Source organism: Melozone crissalis, unplaced genomic scaffold (genome assembly GCF_028551555.1).
Source record: "Melozone crissalis strain CALT ecotype California unplaced genomic scaffold, PUWL_Pcris_2 ptg000008l_1, whole genome shotgun sequence".
In the NCBI taxonomy this organism is placed as follows: Eukaryota; Metazoa; Chordata; class Aves; order Passeriformes; family Passerellidae; genus Melozone; species Melozone crissalis.
Genome location: NW_026535786.1, coordinates 18,918,701 through 18,941,836, shown reverse-complemented (window position 1 = coordinate 18,941,836; position 23,136 = coordinate 18,918,701). Strand labels below are relative to the sequence as shown.

At 39.3% G+C, this 23,136-nt stretch overlaps 1 protein-coding gene across 1 annotated transcript in view; it reads right to left on the bottom strand.

Annotated features, from left to right (window-relative positions):
- Positions 1–605: 605 nt before the first annotated feature.
- The window catches only part of F5 (coagulation factor V), a 34,805-nt gene continuing 12,274 nt past the window's right edge, over positions 606–23,136 (bottom strand). Inside the window, exons 8-25 of the mRNA XM_054269871.1 lie at positions 22,064–22,241; positions 20,845–20,947; positions 20,258–20,469; positions 19,362–19,512; positions 18,486–18,698; positions 14,821–16,756; positions 12,591–12,756; positions 11,215–11,448; positions 10,512–10,722; positions 9,546–9,725; positions 8,345–8,461; positions 7,788–7,859; positions 6,661–6,752; positions 5,225–5,380; positions 4,251–4,395; positions 3,951–4,099; positions 3,011–3,193; positions 606–2,201 (exon numbers count right to left, since the gene is read on the bottom strand). Coding sequence (XP_054125846.1) covers positions 2,013–2,201; positions 3,011–3,193; positions 3,951–4,099; positions 4,251–4,395; positions 5,225–5,380; positions 6,661–6,752; positions 7,788–7,859; positions 8,345–8,461; positions 9,546–9,725; positions 10,512–10,722; positions 11,215–11,448; positions 12,591–12,756; positions 14,821–16,756; positions 18,486–18,698; positions 19,362–19,512; positions 20,258–20,469; positions 20,845–20,947; positions 22,064–22,241 — 4,687 coding nt within the window. The 3' untranslated portion in view covers positions 606–2,012. The remainder of the gene's footprint in view (positions 2,202–3,010; positions 3,194–3,950; positions 4,100–4,250; positions 4,396–5,224; positions 5,381–6,660; positions 6,753–7,787; positions 7,860–8,344; positions 8,462–9,545; positions 9,726–10,511; positions 10,723–11,214; positions 11,449–12,590; positions 12,757–14,820; positions 16,757–18,485; positions 18,699–19,361; positions 19,513–20,257; positions 20,470–20,844; positions 20,948–22,063; positions 22,242–23,136) is intronic.

Genomic DNA, 23,136 nt, shown 5'->3' with positions numbered 1-23,136 from the left:
TCAGGCTGGGGAAGGACAAGGGGCTGGAGAGGAAAGGCAAGCAGGACATCTGACCCCAGCTAACAAAAGTACAGTTCATTAGTAAGCAGAAGCAGAACTTCAACTTGTAAAATTGATGCAGATGGACTGAGTCATGCTCCTGCAATCAGTTTTGCAGTTATGTAACTTTACACAGAATTAGACATGTGTGTGTTTATATGTGTATATATAAAGAACTAATTACTTATTTAGAACATTAAAGATCACTGCCTTCTAAAAAATAATTTCATAGTTATCGCATAAAAACTTAGTCCTGCTGAAGTTAGCAAGCATTTATCGACTGTTTTCCAAGGTAAAACCTCATTCCAAAGTTTACATGTCTTTCTTTTTTTAGTGAATATGGCTTGTGTTAGAATTTCATGGTGGTGTCAAACAAAAATAAACTAAGCACAATTACAAAATACTAAGAAACCAACCTTTAAAGATGGAGGAAATACTCACACTGTTTCACCATTTGAAATTATTTCTAATTGGCACTGAAAATTTTACTTTCCTGTTGCATACTTTCACTATTACTAGAACTACTACTGTAGAGGCAAATATACAAAACAAAATTTTGATCCTTTCATGCAACAATATTAGCTTTATTTTCCAGTGGAAAATTACAACAGTTTGTGACATAGTAAAAAAAGAAGAAAAACCAGAAGAAAATATTTGTTTAGTTTTTTACACGTTTTTCATTCCTGTTCTATACCTTCTCTTTAAAATGCATGTTCTGTATGAGAAAGAAATGAAAAACTACTGAAATAAAACTGGCTAACACCATTCAAGGTTCAAAGACAAATTACTTTAAAAATCCAGCCTGCTGAATGGTACCTAGTGTGATAAGTGAAGTGCTGCAAATAAGCAATATAAAGGATAAAAGTCCAGAACACTACTGAAAGCTTAGTTAAAATTCTGCTGGAATAATGAGTTTATGGACTGTGTATCTATTTTCAGATGTGTTATCCTGGGAAATATCCATGTAAAATCTATGCACATGAGTATTTCCATTAGTAAAAATGCTGTTAAATTGTAAGAGAAGATGAAGCTGTTTCTGTTACCCAGTTTCATCTAATCCTCCTCTGCCACCCCCAGGCTGTACTGCCACTGAAGAGCTGCAGTTCTCAAAGCTTTCCTCATCAAGGGAGCTCCCTGTCCCAACAGTCTAAAAGTGTATATGGGACTAAGCATCAGGAGTTCTGAATTCTTGTTTTGGTTCTCCCATTGCTGTTCCATCACCTGTCAGGTTAAATCACTTCCCTTCTTGTTTCTGGGATGGAAAGGCACTGCTGACCCCCGTTTCTCTTTCCAGGGCACTGAAGATGAATTCTGTGAAATCTACACCATTCAAGTGTGCTGGGTATGCAAGAACCAAACCAACAATGCCAGCACACATTCTCTGAGAAGGGGCTGGACATACCTTAATGCTGAGACATGTCCTATCTTTGCCACAGTGCAGGCAAAAGACATGTGGAGGAGAGGCCACCCCTACAATCATTTCTCACCAAGGTACTGCTGGAATGCAGCTCCACATCTCCAGATCAGCACTGGTTTTCCCTCTCAGCCTTATGTATGGAGAACATCCACCTGCTATAGCTTTCTATTCCTCATCTGTGCTGCAAAAGCATTTCAAAATGGAGATAGCCAGGGCTCAGGATCAAGGCCAGAGTCTCCATTCCTAGGGGTTTAGGACTTAAAATTAAATAAAAAGTAAGACAGAGTACTGGTTATCATGAAGAAATGATAATACTAATCAGAAGGGACTACTATTTCTTCCAGAGAAAAGAAGCGGAAAAGAGATTTTCTCAGAGAAAATAAGCTGTTTTCTAAAGTGTGTATTTGTAGGAATGAAACACATGCCAGAGAAATCTCTCAATCCTGCTAGTAAAACATTATGTTCCTTTGACAAAGCACATATCCAAACTACTAAGTGTGACTGTTTTAAGGGTTTCTAGACAAACAGGTTGTTCTGCATGATGACTGCTGGCAGGTTAAGAGCTCCCAGACTCATCAGTCCTTTTTGCAGCCAGACCTCCACCAAAATCACAGCCATAGAGTTCTACCCGAAGGGCAATCCCACGGTACCATGTTTTTGGAACAATGCGGATGAACCTGGACAGGATGGGTGGGTTAAAAAAATTCTTGACGTGCTCATTGCTGTTTGCATTACCCAGGAAAACCTGCAAATACACAAACACAATTAGTAAAAAGGTGCCATTTGAAAAAAACCCTGCATTTTCTCTTTACAACAGTTCCCAGCCGTTGTATTAGTCACACCCAGGGTGGCTCATTTCTGGTTTTAAACAAGACCACAACAAATCTCTTCCTAATGTGCTGGGTTAAAAGTAGTTCAGGCCAGCAATAGCTGAGTCTGAATGGATTAAACAGCCTCTGTTTCCATCTCCACCAGAAAATTTGCCATTCTAATTTCTAATTGACCAAACCCACAAACTCCCCTTATTTCACCCCTGCTAATTGCCTTTGTGGATTAGGTTGGTGTAAGGTAATACAGGAAAAAATACAAAGTACTGTGTCTGCTCTGTGGGTACCTGAAGTTCCCCAGCTCTGCTACAGCGATACTGCTTACTAACATTAATTTCACTTAAAAAATCAGGGCAGAAATAAAAAAAAATAAAAGAGGCCCTGGGGAATCCATTATTCACTCAAATTAAATGTCCTTGTGCATTCAAACTAAATGTTCTCCTTTACAAACAGTGTCAGCTTCTTTAATCACAATATTGGCTGCATTCTCTGTAGATAGAGCGTTCATTCCTTTTATTATGATTAATCATGATCACTAAAATCAGATGGATACTGTGACATTATCTGTAGTAACCCCAGCTCCCTAGCACTTTACAGTCCAGTGAGAATATCAATTTGGCTTGGCATTCTGCCTTTGAGCCTTGACTGTGTCCAGCACCTAAAACCAAACAATTCAATTCACTTCAAAACAACAAAACAGTTCAATTGCCTGGGCTGACAGTGATACCTTTGGCATTGAGCTTGAACCCTCTGTGTAGGATTTCCACTCAAAGCCTTCATTGCTGTACAGAAGAACATAGGTTTTCACAAAGTTTTCAGCTGACATGGATGTTACGCCCTGCGTAGCAATAGCAGTGATCTTCTTAACAGTGAGTAGGTCAATTTGCAGCCACTGTTGGTTGTCATTAAACTACAATTGAGATGAAAATTTGTGAATTAGCAAATATGTAAATGTCTGTATTTGCTTAAGTGAAAATCATGTTTACAGATAGTTAAAACTGTATCAAAATGCATCAAAACTGTATCAAAGAAGAATAAAGCTGAGGGAAGTCACAAGCATTCTTAGTGACCTATATAATTAACTTCCTTACTACAGGTAGTATGTTTGGAGTCTGAAGATTTACACTTTAATTTCCAATACATAATGAAATATAACAGAGATTTACCTCCAGGGTTAAAACCTAATACTTAATACTAATACCAAATGCTTATACAAAAGAGCAGCTTTGATCAAATCTCAAGGTGCTTTGTGATGAAATGCAGCTCCATTTCAAAGACACAGAAGCTCACACAACTTGCTGAAGATCACTCACCCCCAGATCCACTAGGCTGCACTGCCTATAAGCCAACCCAGAACGGGTTTCCTAAACCCCTTTGAAACAAATATTCAAATTGCACTAATCTCCTGAAATTAAACAGGTTATTCCCACAGACTGCAGACTGTGGCCCAGAGGAGAGCATCCATCTCTCAAGGTATTTCACTGCTGTTGCCAGAGGCTCAACAAATTTCTGCTGAAGAGTTGAGTGGTGCTCTTCCCAAAGGATGGTTGTGAAGTGACCTGTCACACTCAGCACTGGACAGAGCATGCAGGAAGCACCATGACCACACAGGCAGCACCAGTTTATTTAACCAGCTGCCCTTGCATTCACTGTTTTTCTCTTGTTACCTTGGCTCGCCAGGCATTTATCTTTCCATTCTGATTGAGACGAGCAAGTGAAGCATCCCATGTGCTAAACCAGGATGTCTTTGCAGATGAGGCTGTTATCTGGGTATTCTTGATCTCTCCACTTTCCATTCCAAGTGGCAAAGAGCAGCCTGTTGAGAGGAGCACTGTGTCATCTCCACTACACTCAATTGGCCACAGCAAAAGCAACAATGTTGGAATGGAGAAGACCCACAGTTTAAGCTTCATTTTAAGTATTAGGTAAAATATTTGCCAGAATGGAAGCAACTGACCAATTCTTACCATCTACTTCACAGCCCAGAAGTTCCATGCGAAGAGTAGGCCTGTTGTAGACCTCAGTGGGGTAGATTCTGATGTACCTAGCAATAATAGGGGGATCAATGATGTTCTCTTTTATGTCATAGGCATTGGAATTACCGTCAAAAATCTGTTCAAAAGAAAAAAAAAATCCCACATACTTAATTTAATGCAAACACAAATTTGGAGGCTGAAAGCCTGCTCTGTTACAAATGTAATCTTTTTTATACCCTTAGCCCCATCCACAGTGATAGCACACCCTATGTTGCAGGGCCACTTGAAATATCTCATGGTCCCATCTTAGCATATTTGGAAGTGTCTGAGGGCCTCAGTTTAAATCAGCAACCTTTTTTTTTTATGTAAGTCTATAAAAATGCATGAGGAAAGAGGTAAAGACAACAGGCTTTCAATCTGGGAGTTTTATCACAGAAACCTCAGTGTAAATTGAAGGCAGCTGTAATAGATAGGGCTGGAGCAGGTGGGTGTAAGATGAACCTCTTTCAGCACACAACCACACAGGCCTTCTGCAGGCAAATCAGTTCAATATTCAGCTGCTGGGACAGATCAAAGGAAGGGATGAGAAGCAGAATCTAATCCCAAATGAGGTAAAGGCCTGATTTTTAGTTCAGCTTCCTGCTTTCTTCAAAAAAGCTGCCACGGGCTTAGGAAATAATAGTAGGGAGAGATGCCTGTGAGAAAACCAGACTCCACACAGTCAAGGTCTCAAGGCCAATCCAAACCCCAGTCCAGGTAGTGTTTCACCTTACTATTTGTCTTCTAGTCTGAATTTCATTAGTTTGGTAAATGCCCTTTGGGGCTTCCAGGTGTACCTATTAAGGCTCCAAAGGCCATCATTTTTCCACTCTTCCTTAACATTAAATAAGACTCACTTAACATTAAATAAGACATCCCTCAGTGACACTGCCTAGGTTGTTGCAAGCCCCATGGCACAGACAGACCTTTCCTGTTGGCGAGCTGTCTCCTTTGAAGGTGTTCCATGTCCGTTTGTCTTTGCTGTAAACAAGAAAATACTTCTGGATGTACAAGGACTTAAAAAACTGCTTGGCTCCCTGTGTCTGTATCCCAGTGAGCAAAACCTGTCTTCGAAAGTCCACCTAGGAACAGCAAAGAGTGTTTATAAAGTCAATAATAATATACAGCAAAAGCCATACAATTCTTCGGCACTTTAATATGCACAGCACAGAATTTACTTTCTCTAAAGGAATAATAGATACCAGAATATCTATCAGAGATCTATCAAATGAATGCTGTCTCATTTCATTTGTGTTTTTGTGTGTGCATTTAATTTCAGAGGCCATTTTACAGGGTTCAGCACGACACCACAAAGACACCTCAAAAATATCTGTGTGTCTGTGGTAGACACAATTCCGCCCCCCTGCCCCATTTTACAGATAGGTCAAGGAGCACAGAGAAATTAAAGGCTCACACTTTTAGAAGCTACCTCTAATTTTAGATACCTAGGCTGCAGAAAGGCATATGACATTCTGAAGTGCTGAAAAGCCACCATTCCTGCTGATACCATATCTAAGCACTTAGCACATAAAAACAAATCTGGAAGGTGTGCCTGTCAGCAGTGAAACTCATTCTCTGGGACGTGCTCTCCACACCACACCTCGGCATGGTTCACTGCAGTAACTTCAGCTTCCCACCACCACAGCCCCCTGTTAAATTCTTTCTCTTCCCAATGATATTTCCAGTTTTACATCAGATCTCCCAACCTTCTCCCTGTACTCCACTTTCACTAACTTGCCAGTATGTCAAATGTTTGCAAGTCAAACACAACAGCCACCTGCTGAACTTGAGTCTCTCTTGTCTTCCAACCAATTTTAATGAGATTTGTAAGAAATCAGCTATTCTCCCCAAATTTGGGTGCAAACTGGCTGTGTAGTGCAAAAGTCATTGGGATGGCAGAAAAAACACAGAAGTAAGGTGATTGAATGATATAGAGCTTGAAGTCATAATTATAAGCTTAGTTTCCCTAAGTGAAGACAACTGAGCTCTGTCAAGTGGGACAGCAGCAGAAAAAGCAAAAAACTATCTGAATGAAGGCTTGAGGATATTACATGTTAAATGATCACTTAAACACAAACATAGAAATATGTACTATTAGACAGACAAAGGAAAAATAAAGTAGCAGAAAGAATTACTCCATTTACCTACAAAATGGTTACAATCTAAATTGTGAGGGTAACTGTCCAGTCAATGAGCCTCAACAGCAGCAGAGACTGAGTTACCCCAGGGAAGAACATTTAATGGCATCAACAATCTTGCCACATCTTTCAGTCTTCTCCAACAGCCTTCTCAGTGACCGGAGCAGCCTGACCTTCTAAAATAAGCTATAGGAAAATCACAACTCAGTGATATTATACTTTACCTGGATCCAAGGCAGTTCTTCCTCCATTGTAGTACTCCAAGCATTGTATGTTCCATAATTATTTAATCGGGCTAACTTAGGTTCCCAATAGTCTAGATGGAAAATATGAATAAAGCAAGAATTTTAAGAGGCATTGAAAAAACAAACTGAGGCTGTTATTAGCTTTGAGTGTGCAATTTCCCACCCCTACCCATAGGATAAGAAAAAAAAAGACAAAAAAATACAAACAAGAGATCTAAAACCATAATCTAGGCTAATTTGGACACGGTCAGCATCTGTACCCTGCAAAGCTTTAAAGTTGGCAAAATGACTAAAATAATAACCTTTTATGTAATATACTGTCTGTTAATTTGGAACCAGGGTCTAGAGTTTGCTAAACAAGTTTTGGCCCCCAGCAGGATCAGATACAAAATGTGCTCTACATTCATGGGAGAGAGCTCCCCTCTGTATAACAAGGTTTTCAAGTTAAAAATTGGTATAGAATATATATTACAAAACAGCTTTCAAGCTTTCATAACACTCTATAAGGAAACAAAGAAAGAAAATCCACAAAAAATTGGGTTTTACAGAATAAGTAACTTATTTTTTATTTCAAGGGAAAGGATGCTGTACGCCTTGATTTGACACTGTGTAAAATGCTAAGAAAAGTCTCTAAGTAATGATCCCACTTTTGTACCACAGATAAACTTGACAAATTAAGGACTCTGTAATTGCTCTGGATGCCAGGGTTCCCAAGTCTTTCATAACAGATATATTTTGTCCTTGCGTATCTCATACCACACTCAAATCTCAAAAGCTTTTTGAACGCTTGGTGTTATTTTCAAGCAGGGAATCCAAGGAACAAAAAGAATGCTGGGTTTGTTCCTGATCACCCAGCAGGCCACAGACAGAGCACTCCCTGACTTTCAATCTTGTGACACTGATAGCAGATCTGTGATACTTCAAATACAATAATGATGGTTACCTAACAGAACTCCCTGTCTCTGCTTGCAGCACTGGAGAGACTTTTAGCCTGAGAGCTGATTGCTGCTGAACTGATCTTCAAAGACCATCAGAGAAGCCAAAACAAGACAGAACTGCAACACTTTGCTGGGGGTGTTCAGGGACCTTTTCAGGGATAAACTCACCTATGTGATGTGAAGCATCAATCTGCGAATCGAGTATAACCCCACTTGCCAGGCCCATTGGAATCCTGCACTCTGAAGGGAGCACAGTAAGTTTGTTGTTAAAGAAAATGAGGACTATTCCAATATATATTCTGGTGAAATGTGAGACAGCATCACTCAGGACAATAGTGTAATTCTAGTTCACTATTAATTATAATAATTGTTATTATTACCTAGTAATTCTATAACATCACTCTTTTCCCAAAGAAGTCTAAATTAATCTCTGCAATTTCTCTCAGCAGATTAATCTACTGGTCACTATAGGGAAACCTCAAATTCAAGGCTAGCATGCTAGAGGAATTAAGGTAGTGTGCTAAATAATTAAAAGCTATCATTGCTGGAAGCTAAAAATTTTTCTTCTGTAACAAATTTACAGTAACTCCACCATGTCCTTGAATGTGGATAATTTCCTACAATTTTTGCAGAACAATCTCCCAAATTTATTTTTAATGATCCTGAAAGGGTAGAGAAGACTTCATAGCTTGACTTTCCCAGCCAAAAACCACTGTAGTTCATACCTTTCTCTATAACCAAATAGGATGTCTGCATTCCTGCTTGCTGGTATTCCCCCACTTCAGTGTCTAAAAGCCACCAGCCAGGTCTCTGTGGTTTCATTTCAATTGTTCTAAATGAGCCTTGAAAAAAGGAAATGAAATGTATCAGAAACATTTGCATTACAAGGCTGATGTCAGTGAGGCTGAATTTTAAACCAAAGACCTTCCTATGACCTAATCCAGAAAATTTAAATACCCATTGCAATGAGGGCAGTAACTTCCACTATCTCAGTGATTTTTCTTCTTAGCAAGCTAGTTCTGGCTGGAGACTGAGATTGTAGCCAATCAAGTAGCCAGATCAAAACCCAACCTTTGCTGATGGTGCAAAGTACAAAACCTTGGTTGCCTGAACATAACATATCTGCACATTAACTACAGTGCTGAACAGTGTAGTGAACAGTGTTTATTACATAATGCATGGATTTTAAGTCTGTGATGCTGGTTATGATTCTTACTCCTGCTGTGCCAGTGTGTTGTTCCAATAATGAGAAGGATGTAAAGAAGCCAATAGTAGAAGCAGGAATATTAGAAGTATGGGCCCTCCCCTCACTTTCTTCATGCCCTAGGAGTGCCAAGGATTGAGCAGGAAGTAGGTATGGTTTCAGTTGCTTGATGCCCTTTTTAGAAAGCACAGGACATGTTCTCATTGCTTTTCTTATACTCCTAGTTGCTGCAGACAATTCTTCAGGTAATTCCAGCTAATTCTGATTCTCATTTAAACAAAAATATGTAGATTTCCCAATTAAAAGCACTACTTTAAAAATAAGGAAATAAAATATTGAATAAACTACCCCTAATGTTCACTAAAACTCCTAGTTTTCCAAGCCAGTCCCATTATTTTGATCTCCTTGTTGTCTTTTTTTTTTCTCCCTTGAATTCTTGTAGCTGGCAACACAGGCTTCATAAGTGCTGTTATTGCACACTGGTACTGCTGACACTGATGGGGCAAAGGACTTCATCCTGCAGTCTAATGAAAACTTACAGCCTATTTCTCCCTGGAGAGAGAGTAAGAATTCTCCTGGGGCTCACATTTCTTCTTTCTGCTCTGTATCACTTACCTGGACATTAAAACCCCCAAACTCACCATATGGAGACCTTTAAACCGATATGATAATGACAGACTTCAGAGGTCACCCCTTTGAACTTACCCTGCTCTGATGCTTACCTGGGAGGAGAGTGTATGTACCAAGCTGATGCTCTGGCTCTCCTTGTTCTATGAAAGTCTGTCCATGAAAATGAACAACATGAATGTCTTTTGGGCCACCCATATTCAGCAAGTGCCATCGGACTGTTTCACCTTCATACATCCTCAAGCCTTGCAAATTGTAGGTAATCCCATTAATGGCTGAAAAAAAAAAGATTGTTAGTCAGGAAAACTGCTCACAAAACCGGTCTCAAAGTGCTAGAAAGTAATTATTGAAATTAGCAACATATTTAATGAAGCAATGTACTTGGGGAAAACATAGTTTTTTCCAATTTAAAGTGCAACACACTTTATGGTGTAAGTCAATTCAGAAAATCCAGGGACCTCACCAGAAGATTTGAGCACAGCTTGGTAGCAACACATGGCAGCCAGAAGAACAAAAATATTTAAACGTAAGATGGGAATATCAGGCCCAAAAGAAAGGACAGCTATCCAAAACTCTTTCTGAAGCTCCCATTTCCAAAGGCACAACTGAAATACCTCTATATCCACAGAGGGGTGTATGAAGGGCTGTTATACAGTTGATTCAAATTCCTCAACAGAACTACCTGATAGGTCAAATTATTAAAATATTTTAAAACTTCTTGCAAGAAGTTGTCAGGGTACTAGCTTCTTATTGCAAAGAAGACTTCTTTGTTTCTTTTTTTCTTTAAATAGGGGGGAATATATATGCAAATACAAGAGAGAAGTTTTCTTTTGAAAGTTTCAGTCCAGTTTCTTTCTTCATTTTAATAGCAAATTTCCTATCACTGATAATTTTTACATGTAAAACCATGACTACTATGGGTACAATGGATAACAAAAAAATTCACATAACTAATGTGGGGGATTTATACATTTTGAAAAGGACCATGAGCTGAGATACTTCCCCTGACATCTTTCCCTCTACCACAGTAAACTGCATATATGGCAAAATGAAATAGGTACCATAGAATTTGTGGCATTGCTGCATTTCTTGTGTCTTCTCATTACAAGGCTTTCCAGAATGTTTGTCAAAGTACCAGCTTTTCTCTTCATCAAAGACCATAAAAAGCAAGAAGAAGTCTCGTGTATATGTCCTGCTGCTGTTTGATTTGCTGAAGGTTCCTTTTTCACAGATCAGTATAGGCCCAATCAAACCAGACTGAATGTCTTTCTCCTAGAAGGTAATAAACTCATATTAGAGGTAAAAGTGGATTTCCAAAAAGAGGTAATAAAAACCCCATAGCATTCTGCAGGAATGCATCAGCCCCTAAAAATCTAAAGTAGGTCCCAGAATTACTGCTCCCTTCTATCTTTATTCTTCCCTGCTCAGTCTTACCAGAGCTGCCCACTTCAAGTTCTTCCATACTTTATGTCCTGCTGTAACTGAGTGCAAGACATTAAATGTCAGGTGGGAACATCTGAGCCCGAAAGAAAGGACAGCTATCAAAAAACATGTCCTGCAGCTTGCACTTCTACAGCCATGCATCATTCCAAAAAATATTCAATACCCAGCTGAACATTGGCTCTGGACAAACTACTCTAGCCGACTCTGCTTGAGCTGCAGTGGTGGACTGGATGATCTCTGGTGATGCTTCCCAACACAACTGTTTCTATGATTCTGTGATCAACCCCAGCAACACCACCCCTTCTATTTCCATTCCCTTACCAGGTTTAAATCAGAGTAGTAGACCCAGGACCGACAAGCTGCTCCTGACTGCACAGGGCCCGATCGCTGGTTTGCATACCATACATATATGTAGCTGTTATTTGGCTGAACTTCATCTTCCTTAAACCAAGCAGTAGATTCATCATCATAAACGCTTCCCTCAGAGGACTTTTCATAGAGGACTCCATGGGCATGGAGGGAATATGGTCTGGATGCCAGATTCTTAAAATGAACCTAAAAAATCAAAAATAAATTCTGTTCAGCAAACTCAGGCCTACACCGAAGTCCCCCCACATTACACTCCCATGACCTCAAACCAGGTCAAACCATCTTTTGCATAAAGATTACAGACTATGTTGTACATGGAAAAGCCAGCAGATAGAGCTTTTGATCTCCATGCATCTCCATGCAGAGTCTCCACCTTTGATACAGGTAGTTTTCTGAAAAATCATGAGCCTAACTCCCTGTCTTCCACCAATCGAAGCTCCCAGGACATTGACTGCAGCCCCTCATACCTGGAGCTGCTTAGTTACTGCCAGCAGGGAAATGGGGAGATTCTACCTCTCATGCTTTGTTGCAGTTGTTGCAATCCAGTAACTCTAGACTTCTGTATGTACCATTCTTGCTGAAATCAGTGCTTCCCACTTCTCCCAGAGAAACACCAGGACAGGGGGACTACATAGTTACCTCCCATTAGAGAATATCACTCCCAAGCTACAACAGCTTTTTCTTCTCTTACTCATGATTTAAACATGGCTTGGTGACTTCCTGTTGCACACCACTCCTACTGAAATAAGCAGAAAGCACTGAGATCTATCCTCCCTATTTAAGTCCATCCCTGTGTGTTGGAAGACTGTATGAAGAAGGATGAGAGAAGGGAAATTAGGAAGCAGTGTGCTTCCTAATGCAAATATACCACAGTGTATCCAGGGATATGGTTCCTCTTCATCCTTATTGACAGTTCTAACAAAATCCTGCACATTTACACAGCAAAACTATTTAGAGGAAATGATATATTTTCCCAAAAAGTATATATTAATCTTGAACACACATGTACTAATTTTTAAGTTTAGACAACTAATTTTTCATTAACACTAAACCTAAATCTTATTTTACAGTAGACAAATGAGCCAGTATTTAATGCTGGGAAACAAAGAACAACAGAATTTAATTTGCTGTGGACAGGAGTGAAAAAAGATGTGTTTCAAAGAAACACATCACAGTGCTTACAAGTTCACAGTAATATTTCTAGCTTTGAAAACTGTTTCCCCTCCATCATCTTTTAAAAATTTGTGTCATTTTTAGATCCATTCTGTCATATTCCAAGACCACTGTAAGTATCTTATCCTGCACACACAATCAGAACATTGACCTACTAGGATAACATCGTCCACTTCAGCCCGAATAACTGGTCCCAGGATGCCAAGATGTTCTGTATATTCATCTTCATCCTGAAGAGTTGAAAAGGTACTGTCTGTGTAGCTCTGGAAAATCACCTTGCGTCTGCTGCCATCTTTACAGGTTTTGTCATTCCTCATTGCACTGAAAGGAAAACCCCAATTAAAATCCCTTTGATTCTGAGGGAATCAGAAATACTAGCTTTGATGAAACCTGGGAACTCATATAGCAGAAACATTTTAGAATTCTGTGAATATAAAGAATAAACACTCAAATGGCTTCAAACTGTGTCAGGGAAGGTTTAGATTGGATATTAGCGAAATTTTTTTTACCAAAAGGGTTGCCCAGGGAAGTGGTTGAGTCTTGGTTCCTGGAAGTGTTTAGAAGATATGTGGATGTGGTTCTTAGGGACATGGTTTATTGGTGAACCTGGCAGTGCTGTTAATGGCAACCTGGCAATGGATTAAAGGTTGGACTCAGTGGTCTTAAAGGTGTTTTCCAACCTTCTGTGAATCTACAAAATGAGCTTCAGATGATTCTGAAAATCATGGCTTGCAATGTTTAAGCAATTCAAGTTCTACAGTTGGATAAGAGATCCCTCAACCATTTGGTAAACTATCCCTGAAAAACTCCAACAAGTCTCTCAAAACCCATCTGAGCTCTGTTTTCCTTTTTTTCTTATCCTTAATAATCTGGATTGGAGCTTGGCTGAGTGTAGTGAGCCTATCACCTACACAGTACTGTCTCTCAGATATTTTAATCTGATAATACCTGTATTTTGAATCACAGAACTGGTATGGTAAAATAAGCTTTTACAGCTTCAAACTGTTGTTCAGATCTTAAACAGAAGTGCTGAAATGCTATTATAATTACCCACAAATCTTGCTTTATTATCAATTTTGCAAAACCCAGAAATTTAACATAAGTTACATAGGAGAAATGTTGGGGTTTAGCTCTTCAACACACTGAGAGGATATGCCATGGGCTCTCTTAAATTCACTGGAACTATTCAGCTCACACCAGGTGAGGACAAACACTTCTGGAGAGACCGATATAGAGGTCTAAGCATTGATTTTTCAAGTGCCCAAAGAAACTGTCTTGTTTCTGCTATTTTTGCAAGTGCCATTTATATGGACTGAGATGAGGTAGGAGTAAACCTGGAGAATACTGAAAAAGTTTTATTTTTATTTCCATCAAATGAAATGGAAATTCAGTTTGAGAAAGAATCTATGTTTGGAGATTCACTTTGCATAATGAAAATATTCTTGCTCCTGTTTTGGCTGCTTTTGATAAAAATCCAAAGTTGGGCAAGTTTTGGTTCAGCTTTTTGATTAAAAGTGACAAAGAATTCTATGCCTTTTTGGGTAAGCACTGATCCTAACCTGTATCAATTAAGAGAGTGAATTTTCAGTATAGTGTTTCTCTCAGTATATTCTCACATATTCTTTGCTGTGGCACAGTAGCCAGTCTTGCCTATCAAAATTTAAGAAAATCCCTCAGCATTAGGATTTGTGATCCAGTCACCTTCTGATTTCTCTAAACAGCAGGAGCAACAATAATACTTTATGCAGCTTTGTTTTTACACTTAATATAAGGCAGTCACCAGTGTGGTTAAAAACCTTACAGCTTTCATGTACTTTTTAATACTTCAGCCTTGTGAAGCTGGAAAGAGCTGTTATCCCATTTTCCAACAGAGAACTGAGACACCAGAACCATTTCCTGCTAGTGCTAGAAACTGATTTAATTTGCCTATAAGCACATCCCATTCTAAATTCCATGAGTTAGTCCATTAAATTCCTGGAAATATTTTGCACAAGGAGGTCTCTGTCCTGTGTACATGTACCAAGAACTGAAGCACAAAGTAAAACATTCAAGTACAACAAAACAAGCTGCAAGATTCCCTTTTGACCTCTCACAGTGAGTTTTATAACTGATGTATTGCAGACTGTTACTAGTGAGTCTCCAAAAGGGAGTTAAAAAAAAAAAAAGAGTTCTTAGCTGTGTTGTACTTGATTATAGTAATCTCACTCTGACATTTCTAAGGGGTGTGAGTCTCTCGTGGAAAATTCTTATAAGTTTGTGCCATTGAAATGTCAGAAATCAGATGGCACATTACAGATGCTTTTAAGTTTATCAGCATGTGAATCAACATTCTGCAAGGAGATTTCAGGATGGTGTGCCAAGTGAAAGCAAAGGATTTAGGCAAACCTTTTCTTATATCCTGCATAGTTCCAGCAGACCTCTTCAGCTGCGATGTAATATCTCCTCTTATTGCCTCTGCTGCGCAGGTAGTGCTCAGCAATGTCATCAGGGTTACGCTGCCTGCTGATGTTCACCTTGGGGTCTGTCATGTAGGGGTCATCAAAGCTCACATAATGGTACTCGTATTCGCCACCCGAGCTCTCGTCGCTGTAGGATTCTCCTATCACATACTCGTAGTCTCCGTCTGCTCGGGGCAGCCCGATGGTGATGGACGGCCTGAACTGCCGCGGGGTGAGGGTTTCCCCCAGCGACTCTCCGAGCCTGGCTCTGCTCACACCCACACTCTGGCTGACCTCACTGGCTGCCTTGGTGGCATCTGCGCAACATGGCACTGCTGTGTGGTTGGTCCCACCCTGAAGCGCACGGCCAAACCCTGCCACGGAATTGCTGGGCTTTTTGGAGTTTCTACTCCTTGGGCTCAGCAAGTAGGTAATTTTTGCATCTTCCTTCTTTCTCCTTCGGATCTTGATGAAGGTTCCAGATGAAGTCAAGGTATTGTTGTTTCCCTCCTTTCCTTTCTGAGTCGGGTGAATGTGGCTCACTTTCTGGTTTTCCCCCATTAGATGTGAGAGCCCTTGATCTTTCTTCATATCTTCCTTATTTATGGATGCTGTACCATTTCTGCCATGATGATTTAACTTACCACCAGCAGATTTATCTAAGCTTGCCTCTAATCCTGGATTCATCTTTGCAGACACCAAATTCCATTCCTTACTAGTCATTTTAGATGAATATTTCCCAGCCCCGGGCAATGATGCTTCTAGTAAGTTCTTCACTACAGCAGGGCTGGAATTAGGGCTTGTATTGTCTAATGTATATTCTAAAGAAAAAACATCGGCTGGTTTATCTTTGGATATCCTGGGTTCAGAAAGGCTGGATGCATTAGACCCTTCTCCTACTATGAGGTCCAAATCCAGTGTCAAGTTAACTGTGTGCATGGCATTTTCCATCTTCTTTCCCTCCTCTTTCAGATCATCATCATATTCATTTTGCAGTTTGCCAGTTCCCACCATGGCTTCATTAGATGTGTTCTCTGTATGATACACAAAATGAGGTGCATCAGTCTTGTCAGAAAATGAGACATTTTTATTTCGGACATGATTTAGAAGGGCATTCATCTTTTGGACAGAGTAAAACTTAATGGCCAGTGAGCTTCGCCTTTTCCTTTTCTTGTTAGTAGTATAATTTCCTCTTCCCGTGCTTTGCTCTTGATATTTTTCTGGAAAAGGTTTACTGTCCTTTCCATCAGCTGGAAGCTCTTCTGCAACATTCACTGGGCCTCCCCCATTGCTCAGCATGTGTTCACCTGCAGACATGTTACTGTGAGCTATTTCATAGTTGCTTTGGCTTCTATTCTCAAATACCAAGTCAGCTTCTCCATCACTTGTGGTAGCTAAAAATAAATCCTCTTCTGCTGTGATTGATGTGTGATTTGACTGGAATGTTTCAGCCTTGACTGGGGGAAGAGGAGTGATATGAGTTTCAAAGAACTTAGAGTTGTTTGTTGTTCCACTACTATTTATAGCTGTCAGACCTGAGCCAGCTGCTACCTCAGAACTCATGGCATCAATGTCTTCGTACTGCTCCCAGGCCAGTGCTGTAAGATTCTGTTTTTCTTCATCACCTGCTGCCTTTCTTGAGCCTCGGATGGAGTAAACAGAAGCCAGATAATCCTGATAATCCAATTCTTCCTTGTTTTCCTCCTTTTCTTGCACAACTTGCTCAACTGTGGTGGGAACAGCCTTTCTTTCAGTCTTGGTGGGACTTAAAGCCACAAAATCCAATGTTTCATCTTCCTCATAGTCACACTTTGCGTCCCTGAATCTCAGCCTCATGCCATAACTCATTTCTGGGGTGCCCCAGGATGCCAAAAGCCAAGTACCTGCAATTGAAATAAAAGTGTTATGAGACTGGACATTGTCTGTCATGTAAGTGGCCAAGGCAAATTGTTTTGCTTCTACAGCACCTGCTATAGCAGACTGCTAATCTTTATCTGGGATATTTATGAGCTGCAATGAAAAATAATTATTAAATATAGACAAATTAGGGCACATATAAATACATCTAGGAGATGGAACTCTTTTCCATAGATTAAGCTGTAACTAGAACCTGATCCAAAAATAACCCATGAAAGAGATAGATATGAAAAAGAAAGAAACAAATGAAAGGATCCTATGTTTAGATCTGGATCTAAGAGTGAGACCTCTCAAGATAAAGTTTCAATTTTATCCTGTCCTTACTGGTACATGCACTGCTACATAGATAGAACATTCTGAGCAGAGCAAATGCATTGTGAGGCAATGCTGGCAAACATTTGACATACACAGTGTTTTAAAAGCTTTTGGATGAATCATGGGTGATCTTTAATAAGTAAAATAAGAATAAAGCAAATTGAATTTCCAATCTGACAAAAGCTATTAAGCTGCCAATCTGAGGCATTTCTGATTAATTTAAAGATAATTCCTCCAAAACCTCATTACAAGGTAAGTTCTCTATTGGAAACTAGAATATTCTGAGAAGAAAATAAAATCTGTTTCCCTAAACAACATCAAATTAAACTCTTTGCTTGTTACACCCTGATTTTGGAACTAGTAGAAATGACAAAATAGACAGAACTAACACCCTGAGAAACAGGTTTTTTTTTTAAAAAGGTCACATACAATTCTTCCTGTATTGATCAGCTTGAAGTGACCTGCACAGCTTTCCTGATTTCTAACAACAGCAAATTTATCAAAGAAAATATGCTCTGGATGGAAAGAATAGATTGCATACCAAAATCAAGCAAAAATACAACTTTATTACTGGGGAGGTTTCCATAAAGTCTAATAGAGTTCTAATGATTCTCTAGTCTTGAGCAATACAAGCCACTTAAACATTTTTAAGTTATAAGGTCTTGATGCTGTGCAATATATAAAATATATATATTTTTAAAAAGTAAGATATTTTAAATGGGATAAGGATACTTCAACCTTGAGAGATTTCAGAATGATCACTCAAAGTGCACAGACTTCAATGACACAGAAGCTGTCCTTTTAGAAGTAATGCCTTAAATGTGGATTACATGGGTTCTGATGCCCCCTCTTCCAAGACATGGTGCTAATTCTAGCTAGATATTGAGATGCATCCCACAGACCAGTGACCTGGTTCAGGCAGGCAGACTTTACTGCTAATGAATGACTTCAAGCCCAAGGTCAGGTGTAGCCATTTTGCCCAGTAATGACCAGCAGAATTTGACAGTTTCAGCCCATTTTAGACTGCTCAGAATAGACAAGAATGTGGCAAACCTGGAAATCATACAATGGAGGTCACACCGGTTTCCAAGAAGAATCTTGCCTTAAAATTATCATTACTAACCCCAGTACTAATTGTGAAGTGAAAAAAAACCAAATCACAAGATCACCAACAAAAAGAGCCTCAGTACAGCATCCAGTTATGCTAAGTTGGTGTAGCCAGAAAGACTCCATGCACATCACTTGCACCGGGGAATGTTTCAATGTTTTCTAGCACTGTTTATCAAAAGAGTTTTCTCTCCTATTTAGATAAGTCCTTATAGACTGGAGATTAAATAATGTCTTAGAAGAGCTGTCAAACACTACAGTTCCACCACTTACCACCATTGTCCATTTCCACTGTGACCGATTCTCCGCTCATGGGGAAAAGGCTCAATGTATCCTCGTATTTCCCTTGATACAGAAAAAAGTGTCCAGCAAGGCGAACAGAGACAACCTCATCATGGGTGCCAACACTGAAAAAGTGCCACTGAACCACAGTATCTCGGCAAAATCCAAGGATTTCGCTGCTGTCAGACACATAGCCATTTATTGCTAAAAGGAAAGCAAAGTAAAAGTGGTTTCAGTATTTCTGTTTTAAAACTTCCTGTTCTTTGATGTCAGTGCACTGGATTCATGTTTGCACTGGAAAGAGACTGGCACAGGGCTGAAACTATGATAATTTCCATCTCTGGCAGCAAGGTGCTGCATCAAAATTTAGTTAACCCTTGTCTTTGCTTCAGGGTCCAGAGCTAGCCTAGCTACTAGTGGCGAGGTGTGGGTAGGCCTTTTCCCTCAGCAGCTAGCAATAAAATAAGGGGAAATAAAGGGTCCCAAGCTCCACCAGGGGAGGTTCAGGTTGAATATTAGGAAAAAATTTCTTCACTGAGTGGATGACCATTGTAACAGGCTCCCAAACGAAGTGGCAGAGTCATCATCTCTGGGAGTGTTCAAAAAAGAAGTGAACATGGCACTCTGCAATATGCTTTAGTGGGCAGGCTGGTATTAGATGAGAGGCTGGACTTGATCTTGGAGGTCTTTTCCAGCCTTTCTAATTCTATGACATTTCTTATTTCTGTCCAGTGCCACCTGGCACAGTTAGAAGTTCACTGACTCTCTGGAGGACTCCCCAGTCACATGTACTTCTGAGAACAAGCAATCACCGAGTGCTCAGGTTCATATAACCATTCCTATTATTCATCTCAGTATTCCACTCACTGTGCATTATGTTTGAGTTATAGAACTTGGGATCATCCCTTTTAACAGTGGCTGGGTTGCTGCAGTACTCCTTGATGTTATCCTCTAGGTACCAGCTCTTATTTTCATCGAACACAGCAAACATTGCCTGCTGCTCCTCATCTGCCTTTTTCTGAAAGACAATCAACATAGTTACATTTTATCAGCAGGCACACGTATTAAGAACTCAATTCTACAATCTCTTTCTTACTATGTAAGCAATATAAGTTTCATCAGAGTCCTGGTAAGTGTCATCCAAAGGTTATGTGGAAGGGAGTAGAGGCTCCAGACTTCAATCCTACTACTGCAACCAACCTGCAGTAGAATGCTGAGCGAGCCTCTAGCACTGGTGATACACAGATGATTTATGACTGGGCTCTCTGTAACAGAACCAGACTTCTGGTTTGAACTGACAAAGCTTCTGACATTTTTTTCTCTCAAGTGGTCCTTAAATCTTTGCCAAGCAAGATTTCAATAACTGGTAAAGGGAAGCCATCTCCCAGAACTCTCCCATGCTGTTTTGGTTGTTCTAGATTCATTGTACCTGAGATTGTCAGATGCTGTGGAGCAGTCTCTGTTACAGAAAGGAGCCAAGTAAGAGATGAATATCTTCAGAGCATGAAAGTATAATAATAGCAGAAAAATTTATTATCAAGTCTAGAAATAGACTTTAAAGTCAGGCTGACCTTTTGTTGACCTTTCTTAGCACTTGCTAAGAAACACAGAACATAATTCCTTTACTGCTGTGGACAGTTAGAGGAGGACAGGAGCCTATTGGTTTAACTGCTCTCCACAGAGCAGTTCTCTAAGGGAAGTAAAACTAAATTCAGTGTAGAATAAATAGCATTATTTGAGCAAAATCTGTTCAAACAAGTTACCTGCACACCCTTTTGTGTCAGTGCTTCACTTTTACAAATCAGAAGTGGGCCAATCAGTCCAGAGGCTATATCTCTCTCAGTATTTACAGCACTGTGATACAGCCTTGTAATACATTGTGCATCCTGTGCAGTGGGTTGATCTGTTTTAGCAATTTTCCACTCATAAGTGTACGTATTCCCTGGTTCAACTCCTCTACTCTGGGTGCCATTGCCTAAGGAAAAACAAGAACAGTAATGATATAAACTCAGAGCCAGAACTTAGTATCAAGCTGAACCTTCTAATGTCATTGGTGTAGTTTGGCCATTAAAAGCTACCTTGAGATAACTGAAATTCAGCAAGAACTTTTGTCTCTCTAAAATTACAAACAAGAACAGAAAGCTAATACAACAAATAGAGGGTATTTGTCTCTGCTTTGCAGATAATACCTTGGTTTCTCTATAAGGCAACACAACAGGTAAGCAGAGGCAGAGAACAGAATTGAGGTCTCCCAGTCATGCACATTCCCAGCCACAGCACCTCCTTCAAAGTAACAAAACCATCCATAACAGTTAGTGATATGCAAAAATATATTTCACAAATTTTTTACTTGTGGGATCCAGAGGATAATCAGCTCCTTCTGCATTCTTTGCAAGTGTCACTCCATGGAAATAAATGCTGTAGGGTCGACTGGCCTTATTTTTGAATACAATCTATATTAATAGGTAAATGAAAAGAAAAATTAGGATTCAACAAATCCTTGTCTGAATATATAATGAAGTCACCACTACAGTAGAATTTGCCTGGCTTTCACCCAGAAAGTGCCAGAAAGGCAAAAGAGTGTCTTAAGTACTGTTTGATATATAAACACAAAGAATAAAAGCTGTTACCGTTCTGTTGGACTTTGTAGACCCCAGGGAGTGAACTTCAGCTGCTTACAGCTGGGCTATGGAAGGCCTAAAAAGAACACTTGTTCTTCTAGCTACTAGGCACACACTGTCTCTGGAAATATGAAGCTACTGACTGAAGTTCTTAAAAACCTTAAATATTGGAGAAAAAAAATTTCAAACCAAAGCTTGTCCCAGATTCTAAGACCCAGAGGGGATAAGTATGGAAAAGGCAAGATTTCCTGCCTATTCTTGACAAAATTAGGATTAAAAAAAAACAACAAACAAACAAACAAACAAACAAAAAAACCAAAACCCCCCAAAAAACCCCAAAAATGGGAGAGAAAAAGAGAAAAGAAAAAAAGGCACATGCTAAGCTCAAATTCAGAGCCACAGACTCATGGTGGAAATGACAGAAGATAAGGTTATGGAACTTTGTGATGCATCATTAAATGACAACAGAAAGACAAGTGGCAGCACAAGCTTGTAATGCAAATATTTTGTAGTTTCATGGTATAACCTCATGAAACAACATTTGATTATAGAACCTGATTACCTTTGTCTAAAACAGCTGGAAAAAAAAATCAGCATAAGAAACAAGAGGCTCATGAAGTTCAGCCTCACATACAAATTCCCTAGGAAGTCCACCCAGGTCTAGGGCTTCTTTCCCATTTTGGACCAGTGTCAACACATGTTTTACAGAGTGTGACTGAAGCATGTTTATGTTGTAAAATAAAGCACAATCATGGAAACTATAGAAGGAACACTGAAAAATGCAAGCTAAACAGTGCTACTTGTGATCATACCTTTTAACAGGGCCGATATTGAGAACATTAGTTATATTATTTGAAAGACAACAAAAATGAAACTAATTCCTTTGTACCTCTGCCTCAATATAAAGCATATTATAGTATAAATAATCTCTGTATTTGTGTTACTTACTCTGACTTTATCATTGATTTGAGCTCTGATAATAGGGCCCAAGATTCCAGTTTGCTTGGGACGAGGATTTTCCAGACGTTTAGTGAAGCTGGCATCAGTATATTGTGTAAAAATAGCTTTTTTATACCTTTTACCTATGAGATTGGAGAAGTTGTCCAAGTGTTGCGATTTATAGTGTCTTAAAAATAAACGAAAAGAAAAATGATCAACACAACTTGCATAGTGGCATCTGTTAAAGTACAAAATTAGTATTCAAGCAACTGGTAGAAATCTCACTGCTTGAAAAAAAAAGCCAAACCCTAAACTAACCTAATGCTTTTCACCCCAAATTCTAACCTAAATTAGGTAAGAAGAATCTTAGGTCATTACTTTTACTTTGGCATTATATATGACCAATTAATATCAGAGTTTACATTTCATTTAATAATGTACATACAAGTATGAAACAAACTGAAGCAGCAGGTACACTTCTAAGGTAAGGCAGAAATCACTGTTTTCCTTTTTCAAAGGCCTAGTTGATCATGGAGGAAAAAAACCCCCAATTTGCTCACAGTAGCAAAGACTCCAGGAGAAATAGGATCAGAATCTTAATCCCAGCCAGGCACTATACAGTAAGTAGTGTTATACTGAGGTTTCAAACTTTTTTTTGTTGTCACTCACCTTTCAAAAAAGATTACTGAAAAGGGATAAACTGCAGTTTTGAACAAAGGAGGGAAAATCAGAGCACTGAGATGGTTAAATAAGGCAGTGTGAGTGGCAGGAAAGATACATCAAATTTGTTCTGTGCAGTTCAAGAACACATAAGGGAAGCAAATCATGTCAAAGGAGAATGAGTTGTGCAAACACTATATTTCTAAGGAGGCATACGAAATGATAATCCTTACAGAATAAGGAATTTGTTTGTTCTCCTTAAATCCTTAAAGATTCTTATGAATATAAGCTTGTAAAGGCTCATAAAGGCACAAATAACACTGGGGAACTGACAGATCGCAAATTTAACCCCACAGTGCACTGATAGCACTGTACACTATGACATCATGTATGTTACAGAATTCCTTCTATTTGTCTTAAGT